Source organism: Petromyzon marinus, chromosome 10 (assembly GCF_048934315.1).
Source record: "Petromyzon marinus isolate PM22_M1 ecotype Great Lakes invasive population chromosome 10, UKy_Petmar_22M1.pri1.0, whole genome shotgun sequence".
NCBI classification, from domain to species: domain Eukaryota; kingdom Metazoa; phylum Chordata; class Hyperoartia; order Petromyzontiformes; family Petromyzontidae; genus Petromyzon; species Petromyzon marinus.
In genome coordinates this window covers 5,295,885-5,311,272 of record NC_133676.1, presented here as the reverse complement: position 1 = coordinate 5,311,272, position 15,388 = coordinate 5,295,885, and the positions used below count along the sequence as shown (strand labels likewise).

The 15,388-nt window shown below is 48.7% G+C and overlaps 1 protein-coding gene across 3 annotated transcripts in view; it reads left to right on the top strand.

Annotated features, from left to right (window-relative positions):
- The first annotated feature begins 972 nt into the window (after positions 1-972).
- The window catches only part of LOC116941052 (uncharacterized), a 73,327-nt gene continuing 58,911 nt past the window's right edge, over positions 973-15,388 (top strand). Inside the window, exons 1-6 of one of the 3 annotated variants that reach the window (XM_032951644.2) lie at positions 973-1,511; positions 6,437-6,669; positions 7,977-8,158; positions 8,878-9,267; positions 10,699-10,719; positions 11,744-11,803. In XM_032951644.2, the coding sequence (XP_032807535.2) occupies positions 6,441-6,669; positions 7,977-8,158; positions 8,878-9,267; positions 10,699-10,719; positions 11,744-11,803 (882 nt within the window). In that variant the 5' untranslated portion in view covers positions 973-1,511; positions 6,437-6,440. The other 2 variants (XM_032951645.2, XM_076066073.1) reach the window with 2 other exon arrangements.

The window sequence follows — 15,388 nt, the reverse complement described above, 5'->3', positions numbered from 1 at the left end:
GCTACGAGTTGGGCCCCCTTTGACAACCACCATAAGAGACAAATGCAAATATTGGGGCCCCATCTGACCGATTGCCGTAACCCCTAAGCTGATCATGTCGTGACTACGCCACTGACGTGTGCCTCTCCGTTCATTCGATTGTGTCAACGTATGCCTGGTATGAACAGCCCAACGGGCCTTATACATCTCTCTCTCCCCGTGTGAATATTCATACACCGCGTCGCTGGCTGATGGAGTAGGTGGCACGTGACTAGTAGTAGCCACAGCCAATATTGCGAGAGGTATACTGGATGCGGTGTGCTGGGTGCGGACATATATTTGCTTGCCGGTTCACCGACCCGGGCAGAGCTGGATAAAATTGAACACCTGTGTGGGAGTAAACGACATTTTAAAAATAACAGAGGCACTGCTCCTCGTGTCCTGCCACTCTCAATTGCCACAGTTTGATTCCCCGTCACGGCTAACACAGTGGTTAGTTATACAGACTCGGTACCCCCCCTCCCCTTCCTCACCAACCCGCACTGACCATTGTGGTGAAGTATGGACGTACAAACCCTTCGACCGACACAGCGTGCAAGAGGCCTGGCTTCGTCCAGAAGTGGAATCGACAATGGATGTAAGTTACGTCACAAGACGCAAATGACAGGAGGTGCACACAGACTCAATCATTACAAAAGCGACCACTACTACAAGGGTAACAATAGTTGATGCTGTATGGATAACTGCCAGGGCTTTAATTAAAATCGTGTCTGTTCGGGGTCGGTGGCCCTTAAAATATACCCGCACCCGGCACACCACATCAGGTATTTGCCGCTGGTTATTAGTCACGTGCCACGACATTGGTCGACCAAGCAAACCCCGAGAAAATTATCCCTGAAAATTTTAAGCCCAGGTCATTTCTAAAACAAAACAAAACAACAAAAATCCCCAACTACAGCACGGAGACAGCTAAACAACAAACACTGGGGGAGAGAGAGAAAAAAAACTCAACATCAACGACAACTCTGAGAATCCAAAATTCACACGGGAGATGTCATATCGTGGTGCTTGTGGCTGCTTCGCGTGGTTGGTGGCATTTGCCCGGGTGCAATGAATGAATTGGTGGGGTTGGTGGGGCTGTCCACTTTGTAAAGACATCGGTAACCCGATGTCAGCAGGGCTCCCCTTCGGCCTCTCCGGCCCGTTAGCCCCCCGCCGCCGACCAGCACAGTTGCACCGCCTGCACACTCGACAGCTGACGCCCCGCGCCACTCGCAGCTGGGCGTCGTTCCTGCTGCTGCTGCTGCTGCCGACAAAGGCGGGCAGGGAGGGACGGCGGAACGGAGGGGGACGAAGGGAGGGGAGGAATGAGGATGAGAAATAAGAGCGACGAGAGAGGAAAAAGTAGGAGGAGATAGTTGTTTGGGGTGGGGGGGGGGGCAGACAAGCAGACCCAGGGCACTGGTTTTGGATGAACAAAGCAGCGGTCGCGGCATCTCCCGTCTCGTGATCGCTGCTCACCACAGCAGCAGGTAGGTGAGCCTCCGTGATGCCCTTCACTTTGCAGGTGGAAACCTTTCGGCGGAGCTACGCGCGAGCCGTAAGCAGACTCCAGGTGCGTCTCACCACGAGCGTGCACTGCAGGTGTGAGCTCGTTGACCACGGGTGAAGCGAATGGCCGGCGCGATAGGCGGCTTGTGAGATCGCGACGGGCGAGCCTTCTGAGCGACAAGCTCCAGGCTTGGTCTTCAGAGTGCTGTACAGGTGAGCCCCAGACGACGCAAAGCTACACACGAGCTTACGACAGTGGCAGGTGAACTGATTAACAAGTCGGCGGATTAACTGGGGCGACAAAGTGAGTGCCAATATTCACCGGAGCTCCAGGCCACCGTGTGCTTTCTTCAATTCACCCCGTGTCACCCGTGGAGTGCGCGCTGGCGATGACTTCTGCCCCTTGGTCCCACGTGCTGATTGTCGCAGAGGTGTCATTTATTTGCGGTGGCGATCTGAACATGCATCGCATCTCTTTGCTTGCGTCGCTTTTCCCTTTCTTGTTTTGCTGTCGCTGCTGCTGCTCTTCGTACACAAACGAGCAGCAGTTCAAAGACTGACGCAGTCTGTAAGCTGTTGTGGGCCCTCGCTGTCAAGAAACGGCAGATTATTGATTTTTGTTTTACTTTTTACGACTAAGGAGGGAGGGCTCCCATGGCCGAGTCGCGTTGCCACCTGTCCCGGTTTTCCTCTTTTTTAAGGTGGTTATTCTGGGACGTCTGCAACTCTGCCGGGAATATTAAAGGTCCCGGTTTTTGTCAGTGGCGTCATGATGATGATAATAACCAGTCGCGTAACGAGCGTGCGGGAAGGGAGTGCCTGGCCCCCCCTCCGCCCTCCCTGGTGGCCAAAGTTACGAGTTGGGGCCCCCTTGACGAGCACCATGAGATATGTTTCTCAACAACGGTGTAAAAGAACAACGACACTTATTAAAAACGCGGTCGGTTTACATTTTATTTGAATGAAAATGCCATAATTTATGTTGCGCGTGTTATTTTAACTGAATTAAAATCAAATATTAGGGGCCCCCACCTGACTGGTTGCCGCATGCCCTGAGCTGTGACAATGTCGTTACTGCGCTTAATGATAATAAGATACCACTCAAGGACGCGTATTCACATGGAGTTCTGCCCTCTTCCCCTGTTGTCAGATACTGTATTCTTATTCTCTTTGGTTCTTTCGGTAGAGTCACGTAGTTAGAAAACAAATCAATCGCGACGTTTCGATCGCAACACAAGCGGTCGTCATCAGGCCTATTTGATTTCTACCTACGTGACTTTACCGAAAGAACCGAAGAGTATGGATTCCTGCAGTCACGAAAGCTTCGAATTAAGATTGTATTCCTGTTCTTCCCATGATATATTCCTGTTGGGGTGGTTTTTTTCCAGCACCTCAGGTGGAAACCCTAATACAGAGTGAGGAACTGGTTGGTAATTACAGAAGCGAGGGATCTCTTGGTGAAGCTGATTATACACGCCAAGCGAAATCACTGGCTCTGTGGAGCGACAGAATGAGTTCGTGAAATATCATTGGAATATACATGCACCTCCGATTGGCTATGTACGGTGCGAAAGAAGTTCAACATGCACGCGTGCACGATCCTTATGCGGCCATCGCTTTGCAGCGCTCCAAAATTTTGAGTGATGAGTTTCGGGGTTGTCTTCGTTCTTCTCTGGCCTGACACTGGTGAAACGAGGCCCTAAAGTTTCAAAGACAATGCCCGAATATTATCAGAGCGTGCCTTGTGCGCATGTTCACCACGAGTACTGTGTGGGGTTAATGCAGCACTTGATTCCTTGCAAAAGGTTGATGTTTGGTGTTTAAACATCTGAACGCCTCCCGTTATATTTCCAGAAAGGGTTAACACCTGTTGTTATTTTTATTTGAGTGATGAGTTTACTTGATTTGTTACACGGGAGATCCGTGGTGCTGCGTGATAACAGCAGCAGGCAATAGCAACAACAACAACAAGATACATCAATGTCAATATTGCCAGAGAACGCGTCACACGGCCCTTAAGGGATATTGCACAAGGAACAAACGAAGGCGTTTTCCCGTCGTAAACGATCACGGGAGAATCTCAACGTTGATTTATTATCCGTTTACAAATGAACATTTTTGCCTGCTCTGTTGGAGTTTGGCACTCTTGCTAGGCTGCCCACTAAACTTTCTGAACACTGAATTCAGTGCGGGTTTTTTTTGTTCCATTTAAAGCTGAACATGAGATAACGTGAACCCTAGCTATCGTCTGTGAGTATGTACTGTGTGGGCTGAGGACATGACACACGAATGCCGAAGCCAAAGAGTTTCCCTGTTCGAACGAGCGATGGGGCGTTGTCCGTCGATGTTAATAGCCCCGTGTCATGGACATGTCCAGCCCTCTATTAAATCCACTGCTGGATGAAGGCCTCCCCGCTCCTTGCGGGGGCTGTTTGACTATACTTCACCACGCTGGTCAGTGCAGGTTCGCCGACGGTGGGAAGCATAAATGCGGGAGCTTATAAATACGGTACAATAACAACACGTGTTTTGCTGCACTGACTTCTACTGCCCAACCATATCCCTGCAGCAGCAGCAGCCTATAACACCTGTTATGCACGGTAGTTACCCTTTAGAAGCACTATGCAGTCTCAAGCCTGCTTAGCTTTTGATATCCGATAAGGAAAAGCACACTCCGCGTCATTTGGTCCGAGGCAATAACTCCTTCTGCCAGAGGTGGAAATTCCACGTTGCTCTGACGGGAGCCAGTCTCCCAGCGGGAACAACTGCTGTCGCCTTCACAGCAAAGTCTCTCTCGTTTTCTCCACCCTCGAGGGGCGTAAGGGGGCAGGATTTGAACTCGCTCTCCTAACGATCGCGAGTTAAGCTCACGTTAACCCACAGAAGCCCCTCGCGGCGCTGGATATGGCAAGATAATTGCAGCGCGGAGAAGAGAAGGAACAACTCCGTAACTTTTGTTTTAATAAACATCCTTTCACAAAAAAAAACAACCACCAGAAGTGACCATCACTCGTGTCCACTGGTTCACTTGCGCGACAGTTAACTTAAAATGGCTAATGATAAGTTGGAACTCCGATAAAACTCAAAACACGCACACACGTGCACACATACAAAGATCCCTCGTATATAATTAACAGACTGTAGGGGCAAGTGCTGTTAGCGAGCACCTATAAAGGCCGGCACGGCACACGAGGGGGTGGGTGGCCAACATCACGCCCGGCCGCCTTTGTCTCCCCAGTGACGATGTTCACACATCGCATCAGGTACTCATTTGAGGCTGAGTCGACCTAGGGGAGGCCCATGACCGGTTCAGATAATCGTCAGCGGTGTTGGCCGTGAGCGGGAATCGAACCCAGCCCGCCGGGTTCGTAGCGCAGCGCGCTGACCGCTACACCACCGCTCCCCACTACACACACACACGCGCACACACAGACACACACAAGCGCGCACACACGCACAGACACACGCACGCAAGCCGAACAATCGGTGGCATTCCAAAAGCTCGCCGTGGTTTCGTGGTTTTTGGTTGTTGCTGCGCGAGTCCCTCGTACAAGGCGCGGCGGGACGATACCGAGCAAAGGGACCCCCCCTCCCCCCCCGGTGACGATGACCGCACCAGGAGGTGGAGGAGGCCCCTACAGGCACCACTCCTCCTCATAGCAGAGATCAGAGGTCTTACCTCAATAAACTCTCCACCCCCCTCCTCCCCCCCCCCGTGATTATAACCTTTAAAGCATTTGTGTGTGAACTTGAAGCGTTGATGATGAACACCCTGGCACGTTTTAAGTGGTTTTGTAATTCACAGCGCCTCCCTCGCTTTTTTTTGTCAAATCCGCATTTGGACCGCTTACCCCTCGTCACGCCAGTTGCGGGGGGTGAGGGGGGTTGCCGTACTTCGCTAGGCTTGTCGGTGCGAATTGGTGCAGGATGGGAGCGGACCCGGGACCAGTGCCGGATATCACCCGCCGCTAATGTTAGCCGTAGCCAGGTATCGAACCCATGTGGTGGGCTTTGTGGTGTAGTGTGGTAACCGTGGCATCACCGCTCCACCCCTTAAATACTTTATTCTTCAATGAAGTGAGAATCTTGAATCTAGATTTGAAGTTTTCGTGACTGCAGGGATCCATACACTTTGGTTCTTTCGGTAAAGTCGCGTGGGTATAAAATTAAATAAATTAAATCACGACGTTTCGGGCGCAACACACTCGGTGTTGGAGCTTGCACTTCTCCACTCCCCCTACCCCACATTCCCACCCTATCTATCTCTCCTCCCTGGCTCCCCCCCCCCCCCCCTCTTACCTACAAGCAGCCCCCCTTTTGCCCACTTCAGCAATTGTTTCTTGTTGTGGTTGTCCCACCTGATGACGGACGCTTGTGTTGCGCCCGAAACGTCGTGATTTATTTTATTTTATACCTACGTGACTTTAGAATCTTGAGTTTTAGATGGAAGCCCTCTGCATATCACCTGACGCTGGCCCCACTGTTAGCAGCCATAACTCAGTACAAATTAAAGCCCACCCGGGTGTCTGTGCAGGCAATGAGCTCCATATATCAAGAGAGCTGTCCTACAGGGAGACGCCCAGAATCCATCAAGAGAGGTGAAGGTCTGTGTCAGGTGTGTGGCGTGGTGGGCATGGGGCCCTGGGGAAAGACATTAAACGCGGGCCTCTGTACAATTGTCCCCCTCCCACTCCCCACCCTTCTTCTTTTCGTGGCTCGGCGCCTGGGCCCTTTCGACCCCATTGCAGTTGCACCGCCTGGACACTCGATAACTACCCCACTCGGTCTGTCGAACGCGTGTTGCGGGTACGTCTACTTCATACCCCGTTTCACCATGGGCCCCGCGGTGCAGTTGCACCGCCTGCACCCTCACTGTCTAACTCGGCTGGTCTGTGCGGTGTCGCAGGTCCATGTCCCCGTTAAGGGCCACGCCTGCCGCGGGCGGCGGTGCGCAGCTTCGCGGCTCCACGGTGGCGCTCTTGGTGCTGCTGCTGCTGCTGTGCTGCATGGAGGAGCTGGCGAGTGGCCAGCGGGCTGGCGGGCGGCGAGATTCGACAAGGAGGGCCCCCGCATCGTTGCGCCACAAGAGGCCCCAGGCAAACCCGATGCCCGCTTCGTTGTACGGGAGCGACGCCCCAGGTTTGGCGGCGAGCTCACCTCTCAGTTTACGGACGCTTCTGGGTCAAATGTGAACTGCAGTGGGGCTTAGTTTCTCGACTGTATATTTTGTGGGACACTGTTTGACTGGAGTAGATATGTGATTAATAGCCACGGTAGTAGCGAGAGGCTTCTCCGGCCATCTGGAACGCTCTTCCTTCCGATTGAATGTAGATTTAAAACTCATTTATTTATAATTGCTTTTTGTGTTTTAGTTTGTTGTCCTTCCCCTGCACCTCCGGTTAGCGCCGTTGGCTACATCTCGTACATACATACGTACGAGATGTGGTGTGTTTTGGGTGGAAAAATGTTTTACGGGTCACCAGCACTGGACAGACCTGGCTACCGTGGGGAGGTGGAACTGTGGGGTGGGGGGGGGGGGGGTCGAGGGTCAGCCCGGCCACTCCGCGGACACAGAAGTCAACCCCACTGTGACAGCTGCTCAACATCACCCAGATAGTCGCGCCAGTTTATTGCACTTTGTATAGAATGTTGTTTTTAAGTCACCCATTAAGCTTCATAAAATGTAAAGCTGTCTCTTTTTTTAAAGGAGAAAGTCCTGCTTGGAAATTGTGTCCGTTTCGTGATTGAATCTTTTGGGGGTTTTTTTGTAAATAAATATTTGTGTTTGGAATTGCACTTCTAATTTGCTAATTTTAATCCGATACTGCCGCGTAAAATCAAATACTCTACGGACCACCAACATTTGAGACCTATGTCTGTTCACTCGTTAGCTACTGTCAGCCAGCAATATCAGTTGTTTTAATGATCGTTTTAAATTATCGGTAAAGTATTCTATAAAAGTAAATTTTGGTCCGTTGTGACTTGCGAAATGTTGCTTATCCCGGCCATTTCTTAAGTCATCAATTTCCCTGAAACACAGAGGCCTTTTATTGGACACGCATTACAACTGTAGGATATGGATCCACTCAGATACAATCTGCTTTTATCACTCTGCCTGGGCTGCCCCTGGGGGGGGGGGGGGGTATATCCCATGTCTCCATCTCTCAGCACGCGTGCATGCGCGCGCGCGACTGAAGAAACGCACTCACACACGTCCTGTCTTCTAATGCCATAAACGCTTTCAACGTGCTTCTGTTTTCACTTAACAAGCAACTACCCCCCCCCCCCCCGATTGTCGCCACCCATCGAGTCTTAATCTAAACTATAAAACATAATAAATAATAAGGCGGTAAACACAAAAGCTGCGTTGTCTTCGTCCGTCCCGTGCACCAATCGCCTGCCACTGCTCGTGCGCCCCGCCGTTCCCTTTGGCAAATGTGGTCCAGACCTGAACTTGACCTGTGCCATGGAGATCGCCTTCCTCATCGACAGCTCGGAGAGCGCCAAGGGCAGCAACTACAATTTCGAGCAGAAGTTCGTGCTGGACTTCACGGCGATGCTGCAGAGGGAGGCCGCCCTCGCTGGCATCCTCAGCTGGAGGATCGGACTCCTCCAGTACAGCAGCACGGTCAGTGCCTCCTACTTGGCGAGGGTGTGGTTTTGTTGTTGTTAGATCAATGCGCCGGGGCTCCAGAGATAGAGGAATCGTGCGCGATGATGATGATGATTAAAATGTGAGCGTGCCCAATGATTTGTTTCCAAGGATTACATTTTGTTTTCGTTAGATTTTCTTCTTCAAGTTATGTTAATAAATGGTTACAGTCATAACAATAAACAAATCACAGTTTTGTCAGAATTTCAAGTAAACACGGATTTAAGATGTATGATTCGCATGAAATATGGAGGATTTGAAACTCATATTGTGCATGAACCACGTTGGAACACAAATCGCATGAGATTTTTGGAAAGTCGCGATCACAAATGCCACTGACGCAGAAACAAAGCCCATCCACGATAGTGGCATAGCCTGGTTGCCATGTGCCCTGGTGCCAGGATTGAAACGTGTACTGTCATGACGTGTTTAAGACGTACGCGTCGATTGATACCCTGGACATCCTTTCAACGAGATGTTCCATCTCAATGGATTTACATGGGTGAAATATGCCAATAAATTAAATAAAATGTAGCTCCCCCCTTTGAATCACAACAAACAAACAAAAAACGTAAACCTGTCGCCTGGGCCCCTCCTGCCCACGGGGCCTCCGGTACGGTTGCGCCTCCTGCGCATTCTACGTCCACACAACCGGGCCACGCGTGTCTCTTCCCCCCCTCTCTCTCTCTCTGCAGGTGCGCGTGGAGCAGATGCTGCGGGACTGGCAGGGACCGGACGATTTCTCCGCCCGGGTGCGCCAGATGACGTACATCGGACACGGCACGTACACGGCGTACGCGCTGGGCAACCTCACGGAGCTGTACGACGAGCAGGCGCGGGCCGGCTCGGTGCGAGTCGCCGTCCTCGTGACGGACGGCGTCGACCACCCGCGCGGCCCCGACCCGGCGCAGGCGGCGGGGGCGCTGCGCGCGCAGGGCACGCGGCTCTTCGTGCTGGGCCTGAGCAACGTGGCGCGCCAGCCGGACAACGCGGCCCGCCTGCGGCTCATGGCGAGCGCGCCGGCCACGCGATACGTGCACGACCTGCGCCACCCGGCCACGCTGGGCACTCTCGTCGCCGAGCTGGTGAGGCCAGGGGCGAGCGAGCGCCGGAGCCGTCGAGGCGACGCGGGTTAGAACGTTGCTGGGCGGCCGCTTCTGTTTGTGCTCGATGGAGGCCAATTGTTAAAAGTGTACGCGGTGTGAAAATGTTGTTTCAACTCTTGGGAACCGGACGCGGGCGTTCCCCGATTTCTATGAAAATGATGCGTTCATGTGCGTAAATCTAAAATTTGTCCAAAAAATATTCCCATTATTTTGAAAGTTAAAACTAAGGGTACATTCGCTAAATGCAATATAATACGCAAATTATGCGTTCCCTTTACAATAATGAAAGCATCATAATGAACAAACAATCATGATACTTTTCTGTAATCATGAAAGTGACCTAATTCATGCGCGCTCAGAGCAGTTTTCACTGCAGCTCTTGGGACATTGTTGTTTGTTAATAATTCTGATGTAGGCGTCTGCGGAATTAACTGACATTTCCTAAAACACAATTCTGACACGCCATATGGTGACGAGTAAATTTCGAATGGAAGGTTTGACACTTAATTTTAAACAGGTTAATTGGAAGGTCATGATAAATGTTTTTTTTGGGTTAGATCACGTAAGCATAAATGTGTCGTTAACCCGACACAGCCAATTAGTAAGATTTGTCACATAAACAAAACGTGCCAACTAGTGACTACTTCAGCCCACCGGTGTGTTGGAGAGTAAAATTTGACTCCGACATTTCTCTGGTAATTACATCCAGCATCATCGGGCGATTTTGCCAGAATTGGCGGCTTAACGATACATTTTTCATGAATAATATTGGTCGCCAAAGCCTACGTGACAAACGAAATTGCACAGTGCTACAGTAATTTTAGAGTCGTCTTGAACGATAACCTCGATCATTTTATATTTAATTTTATTTTGTTAATTCATCATCACGATCATCCATTTTCTGTCTACTACTGAATGGAAGACTCCTCGTGCTGCCACCATCCTTTGCTTTCCTGCGATACCACAATCCGTACACCTCCCACACACGAACTGATTTCTCCTCTCCATCTCCGTGTTGGTCGGATGTCCCCCTCAAGAGCATTTTCTCAATTTAGCTGCCATTCTATCACTGGTCTCGTCTCTCATCCGTCATCCCTCCGAGCGACGTGTGCTGCCTCAGACCACCAACCTTCCCGAACGGCCAAGGCAGATAGATATCTGCGATCAGTGTTTGCTTCCCCCCTCTGTGTTGTCCCTCTTTATGTGTAGCTCCGAGCGTCTCCCTCTCCGTGATTATTTGAGCGTTCTTCCACTGCTGGTCTATTTTCATCGTTTCGTGCCCACATTTCTGACGCACAGATCACAGCTATAGTCATGCTGTGTCATTTAGTTTATTGAAATGCTCAGTATTGTACCCTCATTTGTGCATTATCTAATCTTTCGCATATTTTGGCATTATCTTTCCTGCAGAACACGCTTGCCGATGAAGAGGTAAGATGTGCAAAGCGCTGTTTTTTACTTCTCTAAAATGAGAACCAATGAGCGTGAAGCGACATGCTCAACTCCGTCTGTTCAGCACGTGACCTGTCACAGTTCACGTGACTTAAATGATGCATGCTGAGCCTGAGTTTAAACACCAAACTTTGGAGGTGGTTGTACGTCTCAGGGGGCAGTTAATATTGAGTCAGAGACGTTGAACCAACACTGCTGAGATCCCGGAGTTAACTTTAGGCAGATACCCATGATTAAACTGAACGCATCTGTAAACTATTTTAGTTATTTGTGCTTGTGCACCACTGCTAATGCAGTATAAAAAACATGTATTTGTTTAATTTTCATGATTAATCTGGATTCCCAAGGACGATTATTGTGAGTTTATGATTTCAGCTTGTTCACCAATGCACCGCATAACGGAAAAAATGATTACCGTACCATAAATATTATTTTTCACTACATTTAGCTTATTCAAGCTGCTGGAGAATGAAACATTTGTTTGACGGCGAAGAAGATTATTTTGCAAGGCATGTAAAAGGTGCTGCCCACGGTGTATATAAAGAGACTGTGAAGTCCATTCAGATGTAGTTCTGTAATGTCATCATCTGGGGAGAAGTGCTCGAACACGTGATGGTTTAATGCTCTGCTACACGAGCTCAAAGGTGGATATTTCCTCATCTCATAGCATGCTATGATACCAATATCATTGGTGGAATATACGGTATTCTCCACGCATTCCCCCCAATCCCGCACTCCTGCAATTTACTGCAAAAGTTGGGCAATGCGTCTCGCAATCCAGCGTGTGTGCGTGTGTGATTTGTGGCTTTCTTTGCCACACCGGGCACGAGTTTGGACGTCCGTCTTACCTTCCGGAGCACCTTGACTCATTCGGAACCACAACAACAAAAAATAACAGTAAATATTGTGTGTGTGTGTGTTTTGGGGGTGGGTGGGTGGGTGAAAGCAAAAAAAGTTTGTTCCCAAACTAAAATTGCATCTTATTTCCTCGTGTGCCGAGCAGTGTCCCAAGCAGCCGGCGTGCCAGTGCGAGAAAGGCGAACGTGGAGCTGCGGGAATCCCGGTGAGAAGTCGTGGGCCACCGCTCCCTGTCACACTTTCGCATGCCCGACGACTCACGTGCCCTTGTTTGTGGTTCCTACGCAGTTGCGCGTGATGGCGGCAGTGGGATTTGTGGCGTTGAATTCAATCAATGAAGCCCTTAACGCCTGCATTAGGGAGACATTTTTCTTTTTTGTAAAGTGTGTTCAGAGTGTACGGCTGTCGGGCTTTCGTAGAACAAAGCGTGACTCTCTCTCTCTCTCTTTCTGGTTGCCAACATAGTTTACATTGTATGGTTGACAGACCTGAAAATCCAATTGGTTTCAAATAAAATCAGTCAGGTGTGCAACCGTGCTCCTGGCACCGTTGGCACGTTTGTTTTTTTGCCGTGGACTTTTTTCCCCCGTTTTTCAATTCCACCGCTCAATGCCATCGATGGCCTTGAGCGGTGCAAATGATAAAAATGTGTTTTGTCGATGGAACGATATTTTGTTTCAAAAGTTTGGACACGGGTAATTACATAACGGTAGCGCTTCTAAGGTGGTGGGAGTACAGGTGGGACACTCGTCTCTATGTAATGCTCAATCGTTGGACGATTATGGACACGAGAGTTCTTGGTTTGGGACAGCAAAGGAGTGGGCGGCAGTGGGAGTGATTCTCACAAAGGTCTGACGAACGTTGGAGTGGTCTCCACAAGTCTGGCAATCAATTGGAAGACCTCAGGGCAGATGGTGGGGTAGATCTTGGGCCCGATTTTGGAGATCACGTGCCCTACCGTGCAGCGGCAGCTGCGGAACCTGGAGGAGGGTGGAAAGCGCTTGCTTGGTGTGGCGGTGTCAACGACCGGCCGCGATGACGTCCTGATATTCAATTGTCTGACCACGGCTCTTGCATGGCCAGAGGTCGCACAGTGTGCCTGTGGCCACAACATCTACACCGCCAGCTGAATCCAGGAGGCTCGTTGAGTGATGTAGAAACGTGCGTTCAGAGTATTTGGGTGCTATACATTTACACATTCATAATCAAGTTTTTTTCCAGAATTCTGTCAAAAGCGCCTGATGATGCTGAGTGTAATTACCAGCGAAACGTCACATTACTAAAATTGCAAATGTTGTGCATTTACTCTCTAACACACCGGTGAGCTTAAGTAGTGACTAATGGGCACGTTTTGTTTACGTGACAAACCTTACTAATTGTCTGTATCGGGTGGTGGCGGGTTAACGGCACATTTATACTTACGCGATCCAACCTAACCTAAAAAAAACCTTCATTTTGAAGAATATTGGTCGCGAAAGCCTACGTGTCGAACTGACATTTACACGCGATACGCCACCTCGTTAAGCTATCCATTCGCGGCAAGATATCTAGATAGGTCAGCGGGCCTTACCTCGTAAAATAAAACGTTTAGTTCAGTAAATGCATATTGGTCTCCCTAAACATTGTTTCCCGGGCCTGGGGAACGGACATTTGTTCCCATCAAACAAACAGTCATTGCCCCCTACCTTTTTATTCCTCTACCTGGGTTAGCGTTACACATAGCGTCTACATGTAGCTGAGGAGCATGAACTATCATCACGCAAACTCCGCTCGCCCTCGCAGCAGCGGCTTTTGGCTGACCATAAAACGAAGACGGTGGTCACCGCATCGCGTGGCGCTTTCAGATGCGCTTTTGCGGCCGTCTGGAACGCTCTTCCTTCCGATATTAGAAAGCCGCTGGAGCTTAGCAGTTTCAAATCTAAATCGAAAACTAATTTCTTTAAAATTGCTGTTTGTGTTTAGTTTGTTGTGTTTACCTTGCAGCTCCGATTAGCACGGTTGGGTACGTACGGTACCAAAGAAGTTCCAACATACATTGCTTAGCACAGCGTTATGACCAAACATGTGACGTGAAAAATGTTAAACTATGCTGAAAGCAAACTGAGAAACTCTTACACGAAAGAAAAACAAGGTTGGAAAGTGCTATAAAGGTGAAAGTGGATTTCATTGTAAATACATGGATGTCGACTAATGTTCCTAGTTCATAGTTTATTTATTTGGTATAGCCCTGTGAGCCATTCGGCTCTTGAATCGGGTGCAACCTCAACAAACAAAAAACATGAACAAGAAAACATCTTAAAGTGATTATGTGACTGTGCAAACAGAAAATCCAGGAAAAAAACAATAAAAATATTCCTGAAATAGCACCGTACACCAACGCTGTGTGCAAAAATCCCAGTGGGATGCAAGTCAAATAACAATAACAACAACCACAAGACAACTAAGATTAAGGCCATCAGTCTAACTCCGTACTACAATAAACAAAAACATGGCCAAAACAAAAAAACTTTTAGAAATCACCAAAATAAAAGCCATAAATGCAATGTAACAGTGACCATAGGGACTGTGACCGAATTTTTAACAATAAACTACATTAATAAATTATAACACCAAACTCTAGAGCCATATTTTAGGCCACTGAATAGCAGTGGCAGCTAGTGGTGTACAACTCCTCTAGAGCAGTTTTGAGTGAAGATCTCATAGGTAGTGATTCAAGTTGCAGTTTATTGGCAATATCATTCCAGACCCTGGGGGCATCAATAGCAAAGGCCCTTCCTCCGGTTTTTGTACGGCAATAGGGAATGTGAAGCTGGTAGATGAGCGAAGACCTGAGGTCAAATTTGTTCTTTGAAACAGAGAGGAGATCCAGTAGGTAGTCTGCGGATTTTTTTGTAAGTACATCGTGAATAAATAAGATCTGGTGCACAAGCCGTCGAACATTAAGAGATGTTAATTTTGACCCAATGTAGAGATCACAGTGGTGAGTCCTATATGGGCAGTTCAATGCAAATCTTAAGGCCGAGTGATAGATGGAATCAAGCTTCTTCAGTACAGTACTTGGGGCTGATTTATACACGATGTCACAGTAGTCAAGTAGAGGCAATATGGTAGCTTTTATCAATTCCAAACGGAACATTGGGGGGAAGCAGTGCTTGTGTCGATACAGAAAACCAAATTTTATTTTTGTCTTTTTACCAATATAATCAATGTGATCTTCAATCCAGGATGACCCCAAGATACTTATAGATCTTGACTTGCTCTATTTGATAATTATTCAAGGAATGTAATTGTGGAAAAATAACTTCCTGCTTTAGTCCCGGTGAGAAGCATAGCACCTTGGTTTTGGAGGTATTCAGGACTAGTTTAAGATAAACTAGCTGATGTTGTAGTTTGTTGAAATCACCCTGGAGCTTAGCAATCACGTCATCCGGAGAGCGGCCAGCAGCAATCAGTATCGTGTCATCTGCAGAGGAAGGGTAGTTCGTGACAAAACAATTGCGGGGTACACATTCTCAGAAGGGGAACCAATATTTCCAACATAAATTGCCACGGCGGAACGAATATTTATTCCTGGGGAGAACAAGCACAGAGGGGGGAATGTATTCTCTGAAAACCGGATTTGCTCGGGTAAAGTGTGAATACTCCCACCTCTAGCATGGGACTTTTTTATTTTGCCAATATCAAAATATGAAAACTAAGAATAAGTTTTACCCTTTCTGGCAATACAACAGTTGTGTTAAGATGTTCAAACACCAAACATAAACCTTTTGCAAGGCATCAAGTTCCTGCA